This window comes from Microcaecilia unicolor, chromosome 8, assembly GCF_901765095.1.
Source record: "Microcaecilia unicolor chromosome 8, aMicUni1.1, whole genome shotgun sequence".
In the NCBI taxonomy this organism is placed as follows: domain Eukaryota; kingdom Metazoa; phylum Chordata; class Amphibia; order Gymnophiona; family Siphonopidae; genus Microcaecilia; species Microcaecilia unicolor.
The window spans coordinates 236,704,829-236,727,838 of NC_044038.1; the positions used below are offsets into that span (position 1 = coordinate 236,704,829).

Sequence of the window (23,010 nt, forward strand, 5' to 3'; positions counted from 1 at the left end):
GAACACTTGAGTCCGTGCCTTCAGCAGGGTATAAGTCTGATGCCCAAAGTTAGGTGCAAGATCTGAGCTTAAGCACTTTTCTATAGAGGGTGCGAACTCTTTATATAATACCGCTTAACACCGTTTTTTCTGGCGCTTAATTTTCATCGCCATTTATAGAATCTGGCCCGTAACTGTTTAGAAACACACGCCTATCGTGCATAGCATGTATTTGTGAGGTGATGTACACATGAGTGGGACAGAAGTGGGGTTTCCTTTTACCAACGGGTCCTTTTACCAAGCTGTGGTACAGTGGCGTAGCCACAGGTGGGCCTGGGTGGGCCAGGGCCCACCCACTTTGGACTCAGGCCCACCCAGAATTGTGACAGTCTTGTTGCGGCTGGTGGGGATCCCCAAACCTTGCAAGCTGAAGATTTCTTCTCCTTGGGCAGCTAGCGCTTTTCCAAATGTCAGCCAGTAGCATTTTCTTGAACTGACGCTGAGGCCAGCCCTTCTGCACATGCTCAGTTTTTGCACATGCCAAAGCACTGAGCATGCATAGCCTTCCAGCAACAGCATCAGTTTGAGGCAAGTGCTGCTGGCTGCCATTTGGAAGAGTGTTGGCTGCTCAAGGAGGAGGAGGAAATCTTCAGCTGTCAGGGTTTGGGGATCCCCGTCAGCTCAAGTATTTAATATTTGGGGTTTGTGGGCAGGGAGGGGTGGAAAGAGGAGCGAACTGGAGGGGAACTGGGAGGGGAAAAATCCATGCCCACCCACCTTGTGCTCAGGCCCACCCAAAATTGGCCATCTGGCTACGCCCCTGCTGTGGTAAAAAGAGCCCTGTGGTAGCAGGAAGGCCCTTTTTTTCCTGCAGTGGGTAAAAAGCCCCTTAAAAAAGTGGCAATGCAGTATGATTACTCTTACCAAGTGGCCATGCGTCGAGGAGCATTTACTGCCACCCACTGAGGTGATGGTAAGGGCTCCCTTGGTAACCTGGTGGTAACTGGGCAGTGTGCGGTACTGCCTGATTACCGCCAGGTTAGCGCCGCAGTAAATGAATTAGTGGAGTTTGTTGTAAGACTCCATAAAGTCTGCAATAAGGGATTCTGGTTACGTACATCTCATAAGTACATAAGTAATGCCACACTGGGAAAAGACCAAGGGTCCATCGAGCCCAGCATCCTGTCCACGACAGCGGCCAATCCAGGCCAAGGGCACCTGGCGAGCTTCCCAAACGTACAAACATTCTATACATGTTATTCCTGGAATTGTGGATTTTTCCCCAGTCCATTTAGTAGCGGTTTATGGAATTGTCCTTTAGGAAACAGTCCAACCCCTTTTTAAACTCTGCTAAGCTAACCGCCTTCACCACTTTCTCCGGCAACGAATTCCAGAGTTTAATTATACGTTGGGTGAAGAAAACGTTTCTCCGATTTGTTTTAAATTTACTACACTGTAGTTTCATCGCATGCCCCCTAGTCCTAGTATTTTTGGAAAGCGTGAACAGACGCTTCACAGGTGGATGTGAAGCGTCTGTTCCACTCCACTCATTATTTTATGTACCTCTATCATGTCTCCCCTCAGCCGTCTCTTCTCCAAGCTGAATAACCCTAGCCTCCTTAGTCTTTCTTCATAGGGAAGTCGTCCCATCCCCGCTATCATTTTAGTCGCCCTTCGCTGCACCTTTTCCAATTCTACTATATCTTTCTTGAGATGCGGCAACTAGAATTGAACACAATACTCAAGGTGCGGTCGCCCAGAAAATACAATTCAGATTTCTTCAGAACTCAAAGGCAAAGCCAATGGATCCAGGTCACATGGTACTGTTGGGCTTAACTACTAGAGAGTGAAATGTACTTGTAATAGAATCCATGGCTACCAAGGCAAATATATCCATTTATTTCAAGCTGATTAAAACACTGTGACATCTTTAAAGTGAGAACTATGGTAGTTGCAGGGAAAAATTGCTAACCTTGCCTGATATGTTCTGACAAGGCTGTTAATTGCTGCAGATCATGTCATTACTAAAAACAATGCCATTTTATAATGAGATGTTGCAAATTGGTTTAATTGGGGTCATTCATCATATTTTAACAGTTCACAACATTCTCTCTCTTCTCCCAATTTCCTCAAAAACATCAGAAACTGGTTGTTGAGCAGATGCTTTAACAAAAATGAATAACGGCCAGCAACTTACAGCAAACACACACAACACACAAGTTTCCAGGGTAAGAGACCTGAAACCCTTGTGTTCTGATGTGAAGCACTAAAATATGAGTTTTTTATGGGCCAGGGAATACACAGTGAATTCTTTTGAAACAAAGTCTGATATTCATTTTTATTTAAATAATTCTAATTTGTCAATAAACAATGTAATTCAAACAAAAAGCAACAACAATAAAAAAAAAAAACAAGGTATAAAGCGGCACAGAGACATTGCATTACCAAATAAAACAAAACAGGATTCCTCCAATCAACGTCTTATATAGAAAAGTACATTGTCTTCCAAATTAATTTTTTTTTTGTTACTTTTCATTTTTGTTTTTGTTACATTTGTACCCCACGCTTTCCCACTCATGGCAGGCTCAATGCGGCTTACATGGGGCAATGGAGGGTTAAGTGACTTGTCCAGAGTCACAAGGAGCTGCCTGTGCCTGACGTGGGAATCGAATTTCAATTTGTACAGTATTCCACAAAAGCAGTGGCATTCCTAGGGTGGCTGACACCTGGGGCGGATCGCCGATGCGCCCCCTCCCCCGGTGCAGCGCAACCCCCCCCCCCCAGCGAAAGGCCACCCCCCCCCCAGCAAAAGGACACCCCCCCGGGTGCATTTTTACCTACTGGGGGGGTGCCGCGCACCTGTCTGCTTCGCTCGTTCCATGCTCCCTCTGCCCCAGAACAGGAAGTAACCTGTTCCGGGGCAGAGGGAGCACAGAACGAGCAGCGCAGACAGGCGTGCGGCACCCCCCCCCCCCAGTGGCATGCACCCGGGGCGGACCGCACCCCCCCCCCCCCCTCTAGGAACGCCACTGCACATAAGAGGTCCTGCAACCATCAACACACGAGAATATAGCTCAGCTAAGTGCAGTGGCATAGGAAGGGGGGGCAGTGGGGCAGTCCGCCCCGGGTGCACGCCGCTGGGGGGGTGTCGTCTCCGTTGGTTCCTTGCTCCCTCTGCCCTGGAACAGGTTACTTCCTGTTCCGGGGCAGAGAGAGCAAGGGAACAATGGAGCCGACGCAGCTCCCAGCGACGTGGTGGCGGATCGGCCCTCCCGCTCGCCCCTCGCTTCTAAAATAAGTAACAATGCGCTCCGGGGGGGAGGGTGTGTGCCGGAGGGGGGGTGCACGCCAAGGGGGGGCACCGTGCTGCACCCGGAAGGGGTGCACAGTGGCGACCCGCCCCGGGTGTCAGCCGCCCTCGCTACGACACTGGCTAAGTGCACCAAACTTAGGAAAGATACAACTAATAAAGCGTGTAGCAAAAGGAAAGCACGAGGGCCTGGAGAATATACGGCTCCAGAAAAAGGAGGACAGATTGAGCCAGTCTGGGTTTTACTTCCATTGCTTTCAATATAGATGGCCGGCCCCGTTCGATTATGCCCTTCCACGTTACTAAGATGTTCAAATCTTCTGCGCAGTGTGCGGCGGTGGCCAAAAAAGCAAATAGGATGCTAGGAATTATTAGGAAAGGGATGGTGAATAAGACAGAAACACTGTTAGGCCTTTGTATTGCTCCATGGTACGTCCGCACCTTGAGTATTGCATTCAGTTCTGGTCGCCATATCTCAGAAAAGATATAGCGGAATTAGAAAAAGTTCAAAGAAGAGCGGCCAAAATGATAAAGGGAATGGAATTCCTCTGGTACGAGGAAAGGCTAAAGAGGTTAGGGCTCTTCAGATTGGAAAAGAGATGGATGAGGGGAGATATGATTGAGGTCTACAAAATCCTGAGTGGTGTAGAATGAGTAGAAGTGAATCGATTTTTTACTTGTTTCAAAAGTACAAAGACTAGGCGACACTCGAGGAAGTTACATGGAAATACTTTTATAACTAATAGGAGGAAATATTTTTTCACTCAACGAATAGCTAAGCTCTGGAACTCTTTGCCGGAGGATATTAGATTGTAAGCTCTTTGAGCAGGGACTGTCTTTCTTCTATGTTTGTGCAGCGCTGCGTATGCCTTGTAGCGCTACAGAAATGCTAAATAGTAGTAGTAGTAGTAGTAGTCTCTTGTAACCAGAGCTAATATTGTGATGTCATAATGCCTCAGTCCACCAATAAGAGCCAACCTCATCAGTGATGTCACAATGGCTTGATTGTCCTATACTTGGCTCACTTTTATTACATAGCTCTTTGAGCAGGGACTGTCTTTCTTCTATGTTTGTGCAGCGCTGCGTACGCCTTGTAGCGCTATAGAAATGCTAAATAGTAGTAGTAGTAGTCTCTTGTAACCAGAGGTGATATTGTGATGTCATAATGCCTCAGGCCACCAATAAGAGCCAACCTCATCAGTGATGTCACAATGGCTTGATTGTCCTATACTTGGCTCACTTTTATTACATAGCTCTTTGAGCAGGGACTGTCTTTCTTCTATGTTTGTGCAGCGCTGCGTACGCCTTGTAGCGCTATAGAAATGCTAAATAGTAGTAGTAGTAGTAGTAGTAGGATGTGGTAACAGCGGTTAGCGTATCTGTGTTTAATAAAGGTTTGGACAAAATCCTGGAGGAAAAGTCCATAGTCTGCTATTAAGACAGACATGGGAAGCAACTGCTTGCCCTGGGATTTGTAGTATGGAGTGTTGCCATGATTTGGGTTTCTGCCAGGTACTTGTGACTGGGCTTGGCCACTGTTTGGAAAACAGGATACTGGGCTAGATGGACCATTGGTCTGACCCAATATGGCTACTCTTATGTTCTGTGAATCTTAAAAAGGCCTAAACTTACTGAAATTCACCAAATCAGAACACGTTCTTACTGATGTCTCCCTCTGAAACAGAGCTTTTAACTGTGTTCATTTTTTTTAAATATGTTAATACTAAACTCAGACAATCATCTATAATTTATAGGAGATGCATTGTACATCTTGATAAAGGGAAATGGGACTTGAAATATTTTTGCAACTACATTCAAAGCAGTTTATCATAGTATATACAGGTACTTATACCTGGGGCAGTGCAGTGGAGGGCTAAGTGACTTGCCCAGAGTCACAAGAAGCTGTAGTGGAAATTGAACCCAGTTCCCCAGAATCAGCGTCTGCTGCACTAACCACTAGGCCACTCCAGCAACATTCCATGTAGAATCTCAAATAGTAGCAACCACTAGGCAACTCTTCCACTCCTTGGGATTCCGGAATCTTGCTATTCTTTGGGGTTCTACATGGAATGTTGCTACTCTTTGAGATTGTGCATGGAATCTTGTTAATGGCACTTGATGGCCTTTCTGAGGGGTTTTTTTGCAACTACATTCAAAGCGGTTATTTATTCAGGTACTTATTTTGTACCAGGGGCAATGGACGGTTAAGTGACTTGCCCAGGGTCGCAAGGAGCTGCAGTGGCAATCGAACTCAGTTCCTCAGGATCAAAGTCTGCTGCACTAACCACTAGGCTAATCCTCCACTCCTTGGGATTCCGGAATCTTGCTATTCTTTGGGGTTCTACATGGAATGTTGCTACTCTTTGAGATTGTGCATGGAATTTTGTTAATGGCACTTGATATACCACCTTTCTGAGGGGTTTTTTTTTGGAACTACATTCAAAGCGGTTATTTATTCAGGTACTTATTTTGTACCAGGGGCAATGAAGGGTTAAGTGACTTGCCCAGAGTCACAAGGAGCTGCAGTGGGAATTGAACCCAGTTCCCCAGAATCAGCGTCTGCTGCACTAACCACTAGGCCACTCCAGCGACATTCCATGTAGAATCTCAAATAGTAGCAACCACTAGGCAACTCTTCCACTCCTTGGGATTCCGGAATCTTGCTATTCTTTGGGGTTCTACATGGAATGTTGCTACTCTTTGAGATTGTGCATGGAATTTTGTTAATGGCACTTGATATACCGCCTTTCTGAGGGGTTTTTTTTTGGAACTACATTCAAAGCGGTTATTTATTCAGGTACTTATTTTGTACCAGGGGCAATGAAGGGTTAAGTGACTTGCCCAGAGTCACAAGGAGCTGCAGTGGGAATTGAACCCAGTTCCCCAGAATCAGCGTCTGCTGCACTAACCATTAGGCCACTCCAGCAACATTCCATGTAGAATCTCAAATAGTAGCAACCACTAGGCAACTCTTCCACTCCACTCCTTGGGATTCCGGAATCTTGCTATTCTTTGGGGTTCTACATGGAATGTTGCTACTCTTTGAGATTGTGCATGGAATTTTGTTAATGGCACTTGATATACCGCCTTTCTGAGGGGTTTTTTTTTTGGAACTACATTCAAAGTGGTTTACATATACTCAGGTACTTATTTTGTACCAGGGGCATGCATGGGTTATTTTCAAAGCACTTAGCTTTAGAACTTTGGAAGGCTAAGTGCTTTGAAAATATGCCGTTCGACTTGCCCAGAGTCACAAGGAGCTGAAGTGGGAATTGAGCTCAGTTCCCCAGGATCAAGGTTCACTGCACTAACCACTAGGCTACTCCTCCTCCATAAAGAAATGGCTACAGCTGGGTTTACAACTAAATTGTTGATATTTGTTAGATTGAGAAATATATGCACTTTGAAAGGTATATTGTATTTGAAATCTCGGTAATTTAGTTAAAAAAATGGAATTGACTCTCTGGTCTACAGTGGAATTACAGGTGATCTTTCACACACTCACTGCAGAACTAGTTCATACATTTTTAGATTTGCAGGGGCCCAGGATTAAAGCTGGGGAGGGGCTCCAAGGTCCCCTTGAAGCTGGGGAGGGGCCCCAAGGTCCCCTTGAAGCTGGGGAGGGGCCCTAAAGTCCCCTTTCTTCTGCTTGAGCTAGGCTTGGTGCCCCCTGTGGCACAGAGACCCAGGGCATTTGCCTTAGTTGCCACCTCCTTATCCAGACCCTGATTTTAATTAATATTTAGAATAATTTTTTAGAATCAAACTGGATGAAATCTGTATTGTTTGAAGCACATGGGCAAATCCATAGAAAATGACTAAAGGTGTCTGGCTGCTTCTCAAGCTGGAAGCATTCAGCACATCCTCTGTTCCAGCTGCTAGACTTCTAACACTGGATCATGACTAATGCTTCTTGCCAGAGAGTCACCCCACAGCGAGGCCCCCTGCCGAACTGCTAATGATTTCATTGCTGAAGGCACTGGAGAGTGTTGCTGATGGGTGATCCATGGGAGGGGAAGATTTGCCTCATTTCATTATTATTCAATTAACTTAATGACTTAGAAGAGAAAACAAGAAGATAAACACATGTGGCCCAAGATGAGTCATCAGTGGACATTGTGAGTGTTTTGCATATTTAGGAACCCTCCCCCTCCCCCACCCCACTATCCCATATTGCCTGCTTTTTTTTTTCTTCTAATGTAAAAAATGTGAAAGTGAAGTGGAAGCAGATTCCATTTTTTTCTCCAGCAGTGCTTTACCCACAGACATGAGATGTATTAAAATTGCATGCCTCATTTCCATATCACGTTACACGCATACATAAATTTACCTTTGGGTTGAGGAGGCATTCTCAAAGGCTGGGATTACACTCCATACATTTTTTTTAATATATATATTTTTTTCATTCAAGATTTTAGTGAAACCCAGTAAATATACAACACAGAAACTTAGCATATCAAAAACCACATACGTTTTGCTTTTAATTTTCAAGAGCATGTAATATATCCCCAGATTTTATATATCATGCCAAAATGTCTGCGCACACAAATAAACTGCCTATTGAGCTTGGAAACCTCAGTTACTGGGTTCTAACAAGCAATTGATGATAACTGGCAGTTTTAAAAATTTGAACTCGCATCTTCCTGTACACTATTCTATAAAATGATAGCGGGGATGGGACGACTTCCCTATGAAGAAAGACTAAGGAGGCTAGGGCTATTCAGCTTGGAGAAGAGACGGCTGAGGGGAGACATGATAGAGGTATATAAAATAACTAGTAAAAAAGGAAACGGGCCTTAGGCAGGCAATCCCCCTCCCGTGCTACGGCCCCCTCGAACCCACCCCCTCCCGCGAACCTGTCGATCCCACCCCCCACCCCGGAACGCCGAAAACTGCCGCCACCGTCGCCGCCGTTGTTGTGCTACCTTCCCTTCCCTTCCTGTAGGTTGTTCAATCATCTTAGAAAGTTTAACTCCGTGCGTCTGACGTCAGACGCACGGAGTGAAACTTTCTAAGGAGATGATTGAGCAACCTACGGGAAGGGAAGGGAAGGTAGCACAACAACGGCGGCGGCGGGTTTCGGCGTTCCGGCGGGGGGGGGGGATCGACAGGTTCGCGGGAGGGGGTGGGTTTCGAGGGGGCCATAGCGCGGGGGAGGGGGGGTGACAGCTGATTCCGAGGCAGTAGGAGGAGTAGGGACGTACTCCTCCCCTTGCCTTGCAATCAGCTGTGTTGACATCAGTGACGTCCTGCGTGTCTGCCTTGCAGACCACTTGCAGCCAGGGACCCACGGTCCCAAGCATGGAACGTTGGAGGTGAGAATTATTACATAGGATGAGTGGAGTGGAACAGGTGGATGTGATGCGTCTGTTCACACTTTCCAAAAAAACTAGGACTAGGGGGCATGCGATTAAACTACAGTGTAGTAAATTTAAAACAAATCAGAGAAAATGTTTCTTCACCCAACGTGTAATTAAACTCTGGAATTCATTGTCGGAAAATGTGGTGAAGGTGGTTAGCTTAGCAGAGTTTAAAAAGGGGTTGGACAGTTTCCTAAAGGACAAGTCCATAAACCGCTACTAAACGGACTTGGAAAAATCCAAAATCCCAGGAATAACATGTATAGAATGTTTGTACGTTTGGGAAGCTTGCCAGGTGGCCTTGGCCTGGATTGGCCGCTGTCGTGGACAGGATGCTGGGCTCGATGGACCCTTGGTCTTTTCCTAGTGTGGCATTACTTATGTACCTATGTACTAAGCATGACACCCAACTTCAATCGAGCGTATCTGAAAGGGGGCGAGGCCAAAGGGGCGTTCCAAAAAGTTGCACACGGATTTACAGAATTCGCCCGAAGCGAACCAAAGTTGGGCACCAGTTTTTACACCTGCTTTTACCAGGTGTAAATATGGTACCCAAAAGTTAGGTCTGGGATCTGCGCCAAATGCTATTTTATAAAGAGAACGCTCCCTTTATAGAAAAGCACTTAGAAGGGAAAGGAGCATGAATGGGACTTGATATACAACCTTTCTGAGGTTTTTGCACCTACATTCAAAGCTGTTTACATATATTCAGGTACTTATTTTGTACCAGGGGCAATGGAGGGTTAAGTGACTTGTCCAGAGTCACAAGGAGCTGCAGTGGGAATTAAACTCAGTTCCCCAGGATCAGAGTTCGCTGCACTAACCACTAGGCTACTCCTCCACTAGCAACATTCCATGTAGAAACTCAAATAGTAGCAACCACTAGGCTACTCTTCCACTCTTTGGGATTCTGGAATCTTGCTATTCTTTGGGGTTCTACACAGAATGTTGCTACTCTTTGAGATTCAGCATGGAATCTTGTTAATGGGACTTGATATACTGCCTTTCTGAGGTTTTTGCAACTACATTCAAAGTGGTTTACATATATTCAGGTACTTATTTTGTACCAGGGGCGATGGAGGGTTAAGTGACTTGCCCAGAGTCACGAGGAGCTGCAGTGGGAATTGAACTCAGTTCCCCAGGATCAAGGTCCACTGCACTAACCACTAGACTACTCCTCCACTCCTAGATTAAATATATCACTCCTAAAAAAATCGATGCTCAAACGAAATACGCCTAGGTACATTCTATAAAGTATGCCTAAATATACCTAAGTTTAGGCGTACTTCATAGAATAAGCCTAAATTTCCACACAGTTTATAGAATATGCCAAGCGCCCATCCGCATGACTAAATTTAGTCACAGGCAGTTACACCTTGCAGAAATAGGAAATGAGGGCAGGACCATAGCTGAGAGAGAAGGGCAGGCTGAAGCGCTGAGCCTACTCGCCTTTAACTGCTGCCAATGGGACCCGAGATAAGATGACTTTTAAACTCTGGGGGGTACGCAGGAAGGTGAGAGCGGACCGGCGGAGGACTGTTGAGGGAGAAGAGGGTGGACACCGGGCAGGTTGGGCTGGCAACTTCCGACTTTCGGCAGGTGAAAATATTGGGGGTGCTCAAGCACCCACAGCACCCACGAAGTTAGTGCCTATGCTTCTCGGTGTATGCAGTTATGAAACAATCACCTATGTTTTAAACTATTTTGGGGCCCTTTAACTAAGCCACGTAGGCACCTATGTGTGCCAAATTGGAGTTACCGCCTGGCCCTTGTGGTAATTTCAATTTTGGCATGCATCCGCTACGCGTGTCTGAAAAATATTTTTTATTTTCTGGTGCGTGGAAGCTACATGCATCAAGTGGCATTTGACGTGCTTAGACCATTACTGCCTGGTTACCGCGTGAAACCTTACTGCTAGGTCAATGGCTTGCGGTAAGGTCTCAGACCCAAAATGGACGAGCGTCAATTTTCATTTTGCCGCATGTCCGTTTTCAGCAAAAGAAAAGGCACTTTTTTGTTGGTGCGCTAAAAAATAATTCTGCCTGCGCCCAAAACACGCATCTACACTACCGAAGGCCATTTTTCAGCGCACCTTAGTAAAAAGACCCTTAGACTTAGAAAGTTCAATAGGTTACTATCAGGCTTATTTACAAAAGAGAAAAAGGTCCAAAAAGTGACATCAGTCTGCATCTGGACGTTTTTCTCGTAAAAACGTCCAAATTCGTATTTTCAAAACCAATTTTTAGACGTTTTTCCATGAAGTCTTTCAGAAGTGTGTTCAAACCATAAGAACAGCATGCAGGTCCCTGGAGTAGTGGTGGGTGCAGTGCACTGCAGACAGGTAGACCCTAGGCCCATATCTCTCCCTACCTGTTACACTTGTGGCGGAAACTGTGAACCCTCCCAAACTCACCAGAAACCCACTGTACCCACATATAGGTGCCTCCTTCACCCATAAGGGCTATGGTAGTGGTGTACAGTTGGGGGTAGTGGGTTTTGGGAGGCTCAGCAGACAAGATAAGGGAGCAATGGTGAGATGTATTTATTTATTACATTTGTACCCCACATTTTCCCACCTATTTGCAGGCTCAATGCGGAGCTACTGTTAGAAATATGCAATCTGTCCCTAAAATCGAGTGTAGTACCGGAAGACTGGAGGGTAGCCAATGTTACTCCGATTTTTAAGAAGGGTTCCAGAGGAGATCCGGGAAATTATAGACCGGTGAGTCTGACGTCGGTGCCGGGCAAGATGGTGGAGGCTATTATTAAGAATAAAATTGCAGAGCATATACAAAAACATGGACTGATGAGACAAAGTCAGCACGGATTTAGTGAAGGGAAGTCTTGCCTCACCAATCTAATGCATTTTTTTGAGGGGGTAAGCAAACATGTGGACAATGGGGAGCCGGTTGATATTGTATATCTGGATTTTCAGAAGGCGTTTGACAAAGTGCCGCACGAAAGACTCCTGAAGAAATTGCAGAGTCATGGAATCGGAGGTAGGGTATTATTATGGATTAAGAACTGGTTGAAAGATAGGAAGCAGAGAGTAGGATTGCGTGGCCAGTATTCTCAGTGGAGGAGGGTAGTTAGTGGGGTCCCGCAGGGGTCTGTGCTGGGTCCGTTGCTTTTTAATGTATTTATAAATGACCTAGAGATGGGAATAACTAGTGAGGTAATTAAATTCGCCGATGACACAAAATTATTCAGGGTCGTCAAGTCGCAGGAGGAATGTGAACGATTACAGGAGGACCTTGCGAGACTGGGAGAATGGGCGTGCAAGTGGCAGATGAAGTTCAATGTTGACAAGTGCAAAGTGATGCATGTGGGTAAGAGGAACCCGAATTATAGCTACGTCTTGCAAGGTTCCGCGTTAGGAGTTACGGATCAAGAAAGGGATCTGGGTGTCGTCGTCGTTGATACGCTGAAACCTTCTGCTCAGTGTGCTGCTGCGGCTAGGAAAGCGAATAGAATGTTGGGTGTTATTAGGAAGGGTATGGAGTCCAGGTGTGCGGATGTTATAATGCCATTGTATCGCTCCATGGTGCGACCGCACCTGGAGTATTGTGTTCAGTACTGGTCTCCGTATCTCAAAAAAGATATAGTAGAATTGGAAAAGGTACAGCGAAGGGCGACGAAAATGATAGTGGGGATGGGACGACTTTCCTATGAAGAGAGGCTGAGAAGGCTAGGGCTTTTTAGCTTGGAGAAGAGACGGCTGAGGGGAGATATGATAGAAGTGTATAAAATAATGAGTGGAATGGATCGGGTGGATGTGAAGCGACTGTTCACGCTATCCAAAAATACTAGGACTAGAGGGCATGAGTTGAAGCTACAGTGTGGTAAATTTAAAACGAATCGGAGAAAATTTTTCTTCACCCAACGTGTAATTAGACTCTGGAATTCGTTGCCGGAGAACGTGGTACGGGCGGTTAGCTTGACGGAGTTTAAAAAGGGGTTAGATAGATTCCTAAAGGACAAGTCCATAGACCGCTATTAAATGGACTTGGAAAAATTCCGCATTTTTAGGTATAACTTGTCTGGAATGTTTTTACGTTTGGGGAGCGTGCCAGGTGCCCTTGACCTGGATTGGCCACTGTCGGTGACAGGATGCTGGGCTAGATGGACCTTTGGTCTTTCCCAGTATGGCACTACTTATGTACTTATGTACCGTGAGGCGTTAGCCACCTCCAGTGATGAAACAAATACAAAGTGATGTTATTGTCGAAAGAGGTTCATGTGTTACAGACACATTAGGAAATCGTAGAGAAGAAGAGTTATGTGGAGGGGCATAATCGAACGGAAACACCTATCTTCATGGGCGTTTATCTCTGAGAACGGGTCCATGAAGGGGCGGGCTGAACCGAATTTTCGAAAAAATGGACGTTTTTGAGCTGGGCGTTTTTAGTTTCCATTATCGCTAAAAAAAAAACCAAACGCCCAGCTCAAAAACGTCCTAATCCGAGCCATTTGGTCGTGGGAGGGACCACGATTCGTAGTACATTCGCCCCCTGACATGCCAGGACACCAACTGGGCACCCTAGAGGTCAGTGCGGTGGACTTCAGACAATGCTCTCACATGCATAGCTCCCTTACCATGGGTGCTGAGCACCCAACCCCCCTCCCCCAAAACCCACTACCCACAAATGTACAACACTACCATAGCTCTTAGGGGTGAAGGGGGCACCTACATGTGGTTACAGTGGGTTTTGGAGGCCTCTCATTTACCAGCACAAGTGTTACAGGTGGGGGGGGGGGATGGGCCTGGGTCCACCTGGCTGAAGTGCACTGCGGTACCCACTAAAAGTGCTCCAGGGACCTGCATACACGCAGGCCTCTAGGACTGGTTGCTGCTATATAACATTGGCACACCAGTTGACACCTGAAGACTAATCTCTCCGAAAACGTCCTTTATTGGAATAACCGCATTTACTCACAGTTAACTGCAGATCAGAGGTTGTGCCCCACTGGCAACGAGTCTCCCTGGTACTGAGATGAGCAGTAGGTCAGAGCTGGCAGAATGCTGTACAATGCCCTCTTTCAGCCACATTCAAGGGAAGAACTAAGTTGTCTAACGTGGCTAACACAGGAAAGGGAACTAAAACTGGCTTACAAAAATGGCCACTACCGCATGGACTACAACAGGAAACACAACAGGGCAACTCTGACCCAGTAGGCAGGGGGAAAAGCACCATGGGAGAAGAGCCTTCCAACTACCAACATCGTGAGACTGTAACACAAGCTAATGAAATCACGGAGCCCAATACCCTACACCCACCACAATGCAATAATGATGTGACCCTGTAGTGCACCCGAGAGCCACATCTGACCCAGGGAAAGGCTGTGAGAGGATCGAACACATTCTGCTGTCATGGAGGTGGGTACGGCATTTGAGGCTGGCATAGAGGCTGGAAAAAAAGTTTGTAAAGTGGGGTTTTTTTGGTAGGAGGGGGTTAGTGACCACTGGGGGAGTCCGGGGAGGTCATCCCCGATTCCCTCCAGTGGTCATCTGGGCAGTTGGAGCACTTTTTTGGGACTTGTTCATGAAAAAAAGGGTCCAAAAAAAGTGACCCAAAATCGCGGTAAAAACACCTTTTTTTTTCGATTATCAGCTAAAGACGCCCATCTCTCCTCGGCTAATAACCACGCCCCAGTTCCGTCTCCACCACACCTCCGACACGCCCCCGTCAACTTTATTCTTTTCTGCGACGGAGTGCAGTTGGAAACGCCCAAAATCGGCTTTCGATTATACCGATTTGGGCGCCTTTGCGAGACAAACGTCTATCTCCCGATTTAGGTCACACTATAGGCGTTTTTCTCTTTCGAAAATAAGCTGGATAGTGTTCTTTACTAGATGTGTACCTGGGTGCATTTTATGAAGTCCACTGCAGTGCCCCCTAGGGTGCCCTATTGCTTTCCTGGGATATCAGGGGGACCAGTGTACCAAAAATGCTGACCCCTTCTACATCCCAATGGCTTGATTTTGTGCGTTTTGCACTTGGACGTTTTTTGTTTGAAAATGGACCAAAACACAAAACGCCCAAATCAGAAAACCTTCTATTTTCGAAAACAAAAGATAAACGTTTTTATTTTTTGAAAATGACCTTCTTTCCTATTTAGATTTTGGACGTTTTTTTTTTGCAAAACATCCAAAGTCGACTTAGATGTCATATCGAAAATGCCCCTCCATGTAACTTTCCCCCTGTTTATTAAGCTGTGCTAGCCTCTGGTGTTGGAATAGCACAATATAGCCTGAGGTTACATCTAAAAAGTAAAATATTTATAGCCCACACCTATCCACTGTTCTAGGTGGGGTACAGGATACATGCATAAAAGTATCACGATGGTATCACCTGTGGCAGCTGAGATTTCATTTGGTAAAAATTGTTGTTGTTTTTTTTCTGGTCTCTTCCTTCATTGTTCAGAATAAAATACTTTTTTGATATTTATAGTGTTATATTTTGTTCTCCAATTTTGTGATATTTGCGATATTTCTAGCAATTTTTAAACAACTTCCATACCTGGTATCGATAGCGTAGCCAGACCTCAATTTTTGGGTGGGCCTGGCAGGGGTGGACTGGGTGGGCATGACCCACATATTTCCTCTCTGTCCATCCCCCTCCCGTAAAGATAAATACCTGGGATGGCGGGGATCTCCGGGCCCTGCCAGATGAAGAAACTTCTGGAGGCCCCCAAGACTTGAAAAGTCTCATCCCTGCGCCAGTCACCAGCGTGACGGGAAGCAGCATTCAGTAGCATTGCCTGGGTGCCTGCCTGCCTTTTAAAATAATTTGTCTCCCCAGGCTCCGCTGCATTTTCTTCTTCGCCCGTCGCAAAGCACTGCCGTTCGCACAGGCAGATCCGCTCCCCTTTGCCGTGTCCATCCGGCCTTCTCATACATAGTAACATAGTAGATGACGGCAGAAAAAGACCTGCACGGTCCATCTAGTCTGCCCAACAAGATAAACTCATATGTGCTACTTCTTGTGTATACCTTACCTTGATTTGTATCTGCCATTTTCAGGGCACAGACCGTAGAACTCTTGCCCAGAACTAGCCCCACCACCCAAACACCAGCCCCACCTCCTTCTCTGATCCACTTCCTGTAGTGGACACGTAGGGCCAGATGGACGCGGCAAAGGGGAGCGGAGCTGCCTGTGCGAACGGCAGCGCTTTGCGACGGGCAAAGAAATAAATGCAGCGGGGCCTGGGGAGACGAATTATTTTAAAAGGCAGGCAGGCAGGCAACGCTGCTGAACGCTGCTTCCTGCGGAAGAAAAGGCAGTGTCAGCAGCAGGATGTTGGATGGACGGGCCTGGAGGGAAAGTGGCTGGGCCTGGGCCCGGAGGGAAAGTGGCTGGGCCTGAGCCCGTCCAGGCCCGCCCGTGGCTACGCCCCTGCCTGTTATACACTCCTAACCTTTGCAGCTGCTCTTTTCAACTTTATTTTTTTTTTAACAATTTCCTCATTTTATCTTAGTTGCCCTTTAAAAAGTTAAATGTTACTGGGATAGATGGACCATTGTTCTGACCCAGTACAGCTACTCTTATGTTCTGATGTTCTTACTGTAGCAGCCTCTCCTACCCACTGTATATAAAAGTGGCAGGCAAAAAAAAATTTTTGAATTCATTTTTGGATTTTTCAGACTTTTGTTCAAATTTTCAGGTGCATTTTATATTTGTTTGTTTTAGATTCTTGATATTCATACAGCCTTTCTGTGGTACATCCAAAGTAGTTTACATATTAGATCACCGCTGCCTAAACTGTGGGTTGTGACCCAAAATGGGGTTGTGCACAATGTGTTTGGGATCACGACCCACACTGGAAGTACATAGGCAGGTCATTCAGATGTGTCTTGGCAGGGTCACCAAATTGTTGCTGCTGTGACTATTTATTTATTTATAGCCCGCATTTTCCCACCCACAGGAAGGCTCAATGTGGTTTACAGTAATCTACAGAAATCATACATCAATTCTACAACAAACAGTCAACGACATTGAAGTGAAAGAGACTAGAGAGTAATAGCAAAGGTGGGGAAATGCGGAAAGAGAATTTGAATTCAACAGGAAGACATGCGGGGCGGGTCTTGAGTGTAAGCTTTTCCAAATAAGAAGGTCTTGAGATATTTTTTGAAGGTCGGATGATCAGGGGTAATTTTCACAAATTTAGGTAGACCATTCCACAGCTGTGCGCTAATATAGGAAAAGGTGAAGGCGTAGGTGGTTTTATACTTGAGGCCACTATAGATTGGGTAATGCAGATTTAAGTACAAGCGAGCTGATCTGTGAGAGTTTCGAGGTGGTAAGCTGACAAGGGTGTCCCATACACGCAGGGGCTTCACCATACAGAATTTTATGCACCAGAGCGCAAATTTTAAATGTTATTCGGTCCTTGACAGGGAGCCAGTGCAGTTTCTCACGCAGTGGTCTTGAACTTTCAAACCTCGATTTACCATAAATAAGCCTAGCAGCTGTGTTCTGGGTCACAAGACTGGGAATTGCTGTATTTGATACAAGCGCTTTCTGTTAGTTTCAGGCATTCGCTTTAATAAAACAATTATAACGGACATTAGAACATTTACCACGTGCTTCTTGATTGTGCATGTATTAATTCATAGGTTTAACATACATCAAATCAATTTTATGCAATTTAAATTTTTTAAGGAGTGCTAACGAACCAAATGCACACTGAGAAGTGAGAGACTTAGGCACGAATATTTCATTATAAGCTTACAATAAGGAAAATATGAATAGCAACTATAATAATTTTGTACTGAATGTAATCTGGCCAGCTGCAGCTGCTAAAGGTTTGTACAGGTACCGCCTGTTGCTCTACTTAGAAAATGATGCATTTGTTCAAGCTTGACTACATTCACTCTGGCTTCAAGGCTATTACTGCAGAAGTTGATTAAAACAGAATCCAAGGACTGCTCTTACCTGAAAAGTATCGCTGAGAAGTACTAAAGTTAGAAGTGGTGGAAAAATAATGAGATACTCACTGCAAGGATGGGCGAGCACCCTCACTTCATCCACAGCAATATACCCTGGATGGTCCTTCAAGGACACGGATTCAAATATAACCTGAAAGGTACAAGGCAAAAGCAATCAATACATATGATAAATTTATCACACCCATACAGACTCCCGTGTGCAAGTTTATTTTGACACTACAGATTGATTCCTAGCGGTGAATTCCCCAGATCATTTCTTGGTGGTCACCAGTAGGTCAACTAGAGCAGTGGTTTTCTATCTGTCCTGGGGGACCACCAGCCAGTTGGGTTTTCAGGATATCCCTAATGAAAATGTATATTTTATGTATAATGTATACATATATGCATAATATATATATGTATACATATATAATATGTATACATAATGCATACTTCCTACCCACCCCCCTCCTCCCACCCTGTCAGACTGTCATAGTAATGCTTGAATGTTTTCACTTACAGTGGGGGAAATAAGTATTTGATCCCTTGCTGATTTTGTAAGTTTGCCCACTGACAAAGACATGAGCAGCCCATAATTGAAGGGTAGGTTATTGGTAACAGTGAGAGATAGCACATCACAAATTAAATCTGGAAAATCACATTGTGGAAAGTATATGAATTTATTTGCATTCTGCAGAGGGAAATAAGTATTTGATCCCCCACCAACCAGTAAGAGATCTGGCCCCTACAGACCAGGTAGATGCTCCAAATCAACTCGTTACCTGCATGACAGACAGCTGTCGGCAATGGTCACCTGTATGAAAGACACCTGTCCACAGACTCAGTGAATCAGTCAGACTCTAACCTCTACAAATGGCCAAGAGCAAGGAGCTGTCTAAGGATGTCAGGGACAAGATCATACACCTGCACAAGGCTGGAATGGGCTACAAAACCATCAGTAAGACGCTGGGCGAGAAGGAGACAACTGTTGGTGCCATAGTAAGAAAATGGAAGAAGTACAAAATGACTGTCAATCGACAAAGATCTGGGGCTCCACGCAAAATCTCACCTCGTGGGGTATCCTTGATCATGAGGAAGGTTAGAAATCAGCCTACAACTACAAGGGGGGAACTTGTCAATGATCTCAAGGCAGCTGGGACCACTGTCACCACGAAAACCATTGGTAACACATTACGACATAACGGATTGCAATCCTGCAGTGCCCGCAAGGTCCCCCTGCTCCGGAAGGCACATGTGACGGCCCGTCTGAAGTTTGCCAGTGAACACCTGGATGATGCCGAGAGTGATTGGGAGAAGGTGCTGTGGTCAGATGAGACAAAAATTGAGCTCTTTGGCATGAACTCAACTCGCCGTGTTTGGAGGAAGAGAAATGCTGCCTATGACCCAAAGAACACCGTCCCCACTGTCAAGCATGGAGGTGGAAATGTTATGTTTTGGGGGTGTTTCTCTGCTAAGGGCACAGGACTACTTCACCGCATCAATGGGAGAATGGATGGGGCCATGTACCGTACAATTCTGAGTGACAACCTCCTTCCCTCCGCCAGGGCCTTAAAAATGGGTCGTGGCTGGGTCTTCCAGCACGACAATGACCCAAAACATACAGCCAAGGCAACAAAAGGAGTGGCTCAGGAAGAAGCACATTAGGGTCATGGAGTGGCCTAGCCAGTCACCAGACCTTAATCCCATTGAAAACTTATGGAGGGAGCTGAAGCTGCGAGTTGCCAAGCGACAGCCCAGAACTCTTAATGATTTAGAGATGATCTGCAAAGAGGAGTGGACCAAAATTCCTCCTGACATGTGTGCAAACCTCATCATCAACTACAGAAGACGTCTGACCGCTGTGCTTGCCAACAAGGGTTTTGCCACCAAGTATTAGGTCTTGTTTGCCAGAGGGATTAAATACTTATTTCCCTCTGCAGAATGCAAATAAATTCATATACTTTCCAAAATGTGATTTTCCGGATTTAATTTGTGATGTGCTATTTCTCACTGTTACCAATAACCTACCCTTCAATTATGGGCTGCTCATGTCTTTGTCAGTGGGCAAACTTACAAAATCAGCAAGGGATCAAATACTTATTTCCCCCACTGTATATACACTGTCAGCTAGCACATTTGCTTATTTCTGATCTGAGGAAGAAGGGCGACCTTCGAAAGCTAATCAAGAAATGTATTAAGTTATGTCCAATAAAAAAGGTATCATCTTATTTTCTTTTCCATGTTTTATTTTGTTTGATTTCTATTGATAACCTTAAGAGTGGACTAACACGGCTACCACACTCCTCTACTTATGTATAATGTATAATGGATATTGGATAAAGTTTAACATCGGATTTAACAGTGGAAGGATTGGTATCTTCAATTTGCATGCTCTGATAGTACATATTGGAACGTTGCGTTTTTCATCCTATGAACTTTGTTTGATCGATTTGATCATTTGTGACTTTGGACATTATAAGGAGAACTAACTGTGGTTGGGCTGGATGAATCGGTGGGTTTGTTGGAGATAAATATGTGAGATTTGATGTGTTTGTATGAAGAAAAGTTTAGTTAATATTTTGTAATAAGTAAATTAAGTGGTAAATAAATTAGTTTGATATTAATGTAATGAAAATGTATGAGAGACTTGCATGTCTGCCATTTCTATTATATGCAAATCTCTCTCATGCATATTCATTAGGGATATCCTGAAAACCCAATTGGCTGGTGGTCCCCCTGGACAGATTTGAAAATCATTGAACTAGAGTTACTAGCTATCAAAAGTTTATTGATGGTTCCTTCTTATTGGTTTACAAGGCAATTCATTTTTGCAGTGACAGCTCCAACATTATGGAATACTTTCCTAGAATATCATAGTAACATAGTAAATGACGGCAGATAAGGACCCGAACGGTTCATCCAGTCTTCCCAACAAGATAAACTCATTTTACATGGTATGTAATACTTTATATGTATATTCGAGTTTGATTTGTCCCTGCCTTTCTAAGGGCACAGATCGTAGAAGTCCGTCATGCACCGGTTTGATTCTCCAAATACCGGCATCGCCACCCAATGTCCGCTAAGATTCCATAGATCCATTCCTTCTAAACAGGATTCCTTTGTGTTTATCCCACGCATGTTTGAATTCCATTACCGTTTTCATCTCCACCACCTCCCGCAGGAGGGCATTCCACGTATCCACCACCCTCTCCATGAAAAAATACGTCCTGACATTACTCCTGAGTCTGCTCCCCTTCAACCTCAATTCATGTCCTCTAGTTCTACCACCTTCCCGTCTCCGGAAAAGGTTCGTATGTGGATTAATACCTTTCAAATATTTGAACGTCTGTATCATGTCACCCCTGTTTCTCCTTTCCTCCAAGGTATACATGTTCAGGTCGGCAAGTCCTCTGTCCTTTCTTAAAAGATTATAGCCCGGTATAGTCACATCCCATTCATGGGAATCATAGAATCACGTCTCTGTAATAGCAACAATATTCAAACATAGGGCTTGCAAGTCTTGAACCTTTTTACCTAGACTGCGAGCATTTGTGCTCATTTCTTTCCATCTGCGTAGAGAATTTAGGTGGTTTTCTGTATTTAGATGACCTTTCCCTCTGCCATCAAGTTTATTCTGGGGGTGACTTTTCGAATTCTCTCGTTTCCTTTTGTCACCCCCGCCTTCTAGTTTAAATGTCTAGAAACATACTGTCTGAATTTCTCCCCAAGCATCCTTTTTCCCCGTCACCGAAAGATGTAGCTCGTCATTATGGTATAGCCTGTTATTTTTCCACGTATTATCCCACGCCCCTATGTGACTAAAACCTTCTTCTTTACACCAAGACTCAAGCCACTTATTGAACTCCACTGTTTTGCCTAGTCTTTCTTCTCCCTTCCCCCACCTGAGAATTAATTCAGAAAAAGTCACAGTCCAAACCAAAGATTTCAGTCCCTCCCCATGCTTCTGGAATGCTCTCTGTGCTGTAAATTTGCTATTTTTGGCCAGGTCATTTGTCCCCAGGCAAATTACAACATCAATATTGGAAGCCCCACTCTCTTCTCGGATCACTTTCAGAATTTAGTTGGTGCATCTGGTAGCTGAAGATCCTGGAAGGCACGTCACTAGGTTGGAACCCTTGAACTGTGTTCCTAAGTTAATGCCTGTGATTTATTTACGATAAGAGACATCCATGATAAAATTCAAACAAGGTCTCAAAAAAATTCCTTTTTCAAACTGCATTTGATTAATAGATCCGTTATACAACTGTTGGGTAAGAGATGTCATCTGGTTCTGAAACAATTTGATGAGAATACTCTTTTAATCTTTTGTTAGTCTATATTTTTTTCTCTATTATAATTGAATGATGTAACTTTTTGTATCTTTTCCTTTTAATTCTATCAAATTTATATATCAAAGATATAGTAGAATTGGAAAAGGTGCAGCGAAGGGTGACTAAAATGATAGCGGGGATGGGACGACTTCTCTATGAAGAAAGATTAAGGAGGCTAGGGCTATTCAGCTTGGAGAAGAGACGGCTGAGGGGAGACATGATAGAGGTATATAAAATAATGAGTGGAGTGGAACAGGTGGATGTGAAGCGTCTGTTCACGCTTTCCAAAAATACTAGGACTAGGGGGCATGCGATGAAACTACAGTGTAGTAAATTTAAAACAAATCGGAGAAAATGTTTCTTCACCCAACGCGTAATTAAACTCTGGAATTCGTTGCCAGAGAATGTGGTGAAGGCAGTTAGCTTGGCAGAGTTTAAAAAGGGGTTAGACGGTTTCCTAAAGAACAAGTCCATAAACCACTACTAAATGGACTTGGGAAAAATCCACAATTCCAGGAATAACATGTATAGAATGTTTGTACGTTTGGGAAGCTCGCCAGGTGCCCTTGGCCTGGATTGGCCGCTGTCGTGGACAGGATGCTGGGCTCGATGGACCCTTGGTCTTTTCCCAGTGTGGCATTACTTATGTACCTATGTACTTATGTACTTATTGTTACTGTTGTAAACTGCTCAGTATATCAAGTTTAAATAAAAATGTAAAGTGAAGGGCTTTTCAGCTGTTTTGAAGCATGATAATATGCAGGAGAATAATTACATTAGTAAAACAATTATTAGGAATTTACACCCTAATTCTATATATGGTGCTCAAAATTGCACGTGTAAATATGGACACACACTCGATTTGCACATGCAATTTAGTTGATAAATAAACTAATTATCACCAATAATAAGGCACTAATAATTATCAGTGCTAATTGGCATTCTTTTAAATTTATGTGTGTGTTTTTTTAGGCATCAAGGATCTGCGTGTAAATTTTATGTGTGGATCCAAAAGGGGGCGTGGCCATGGGAGGGGGATGGGTGAATCAGAGGCATTCCTGGAGGTTGAGTGCAGTGTTATAGAATAAGAGAGGTTCGCAT

General features: G+C 44.6%; 1 protein-coding gene across 1 annotated transcript in view; it reads right to left on the bottom strand.

Moving 5' to 3' along the window:
* PTPRT (protein tyrosine phosphatase receptor type T) overlaps positions 1-23,010 on the bottom strand; it is a 708,336-nt gene that overhangs the window by 586,214 nt on the left and 99,112 nt on the right. Inside the window, exon 3 of the mRNA XM_030212174.1 lies at positions 17,648-17,729. Coding sequence (XP_030068034.1) covers positions 17,648-17,729 — 82 coding nt within the window. The remainder of the gene's footprint in view (positions 1-17,647; positions 17,730-23,010) is intronic.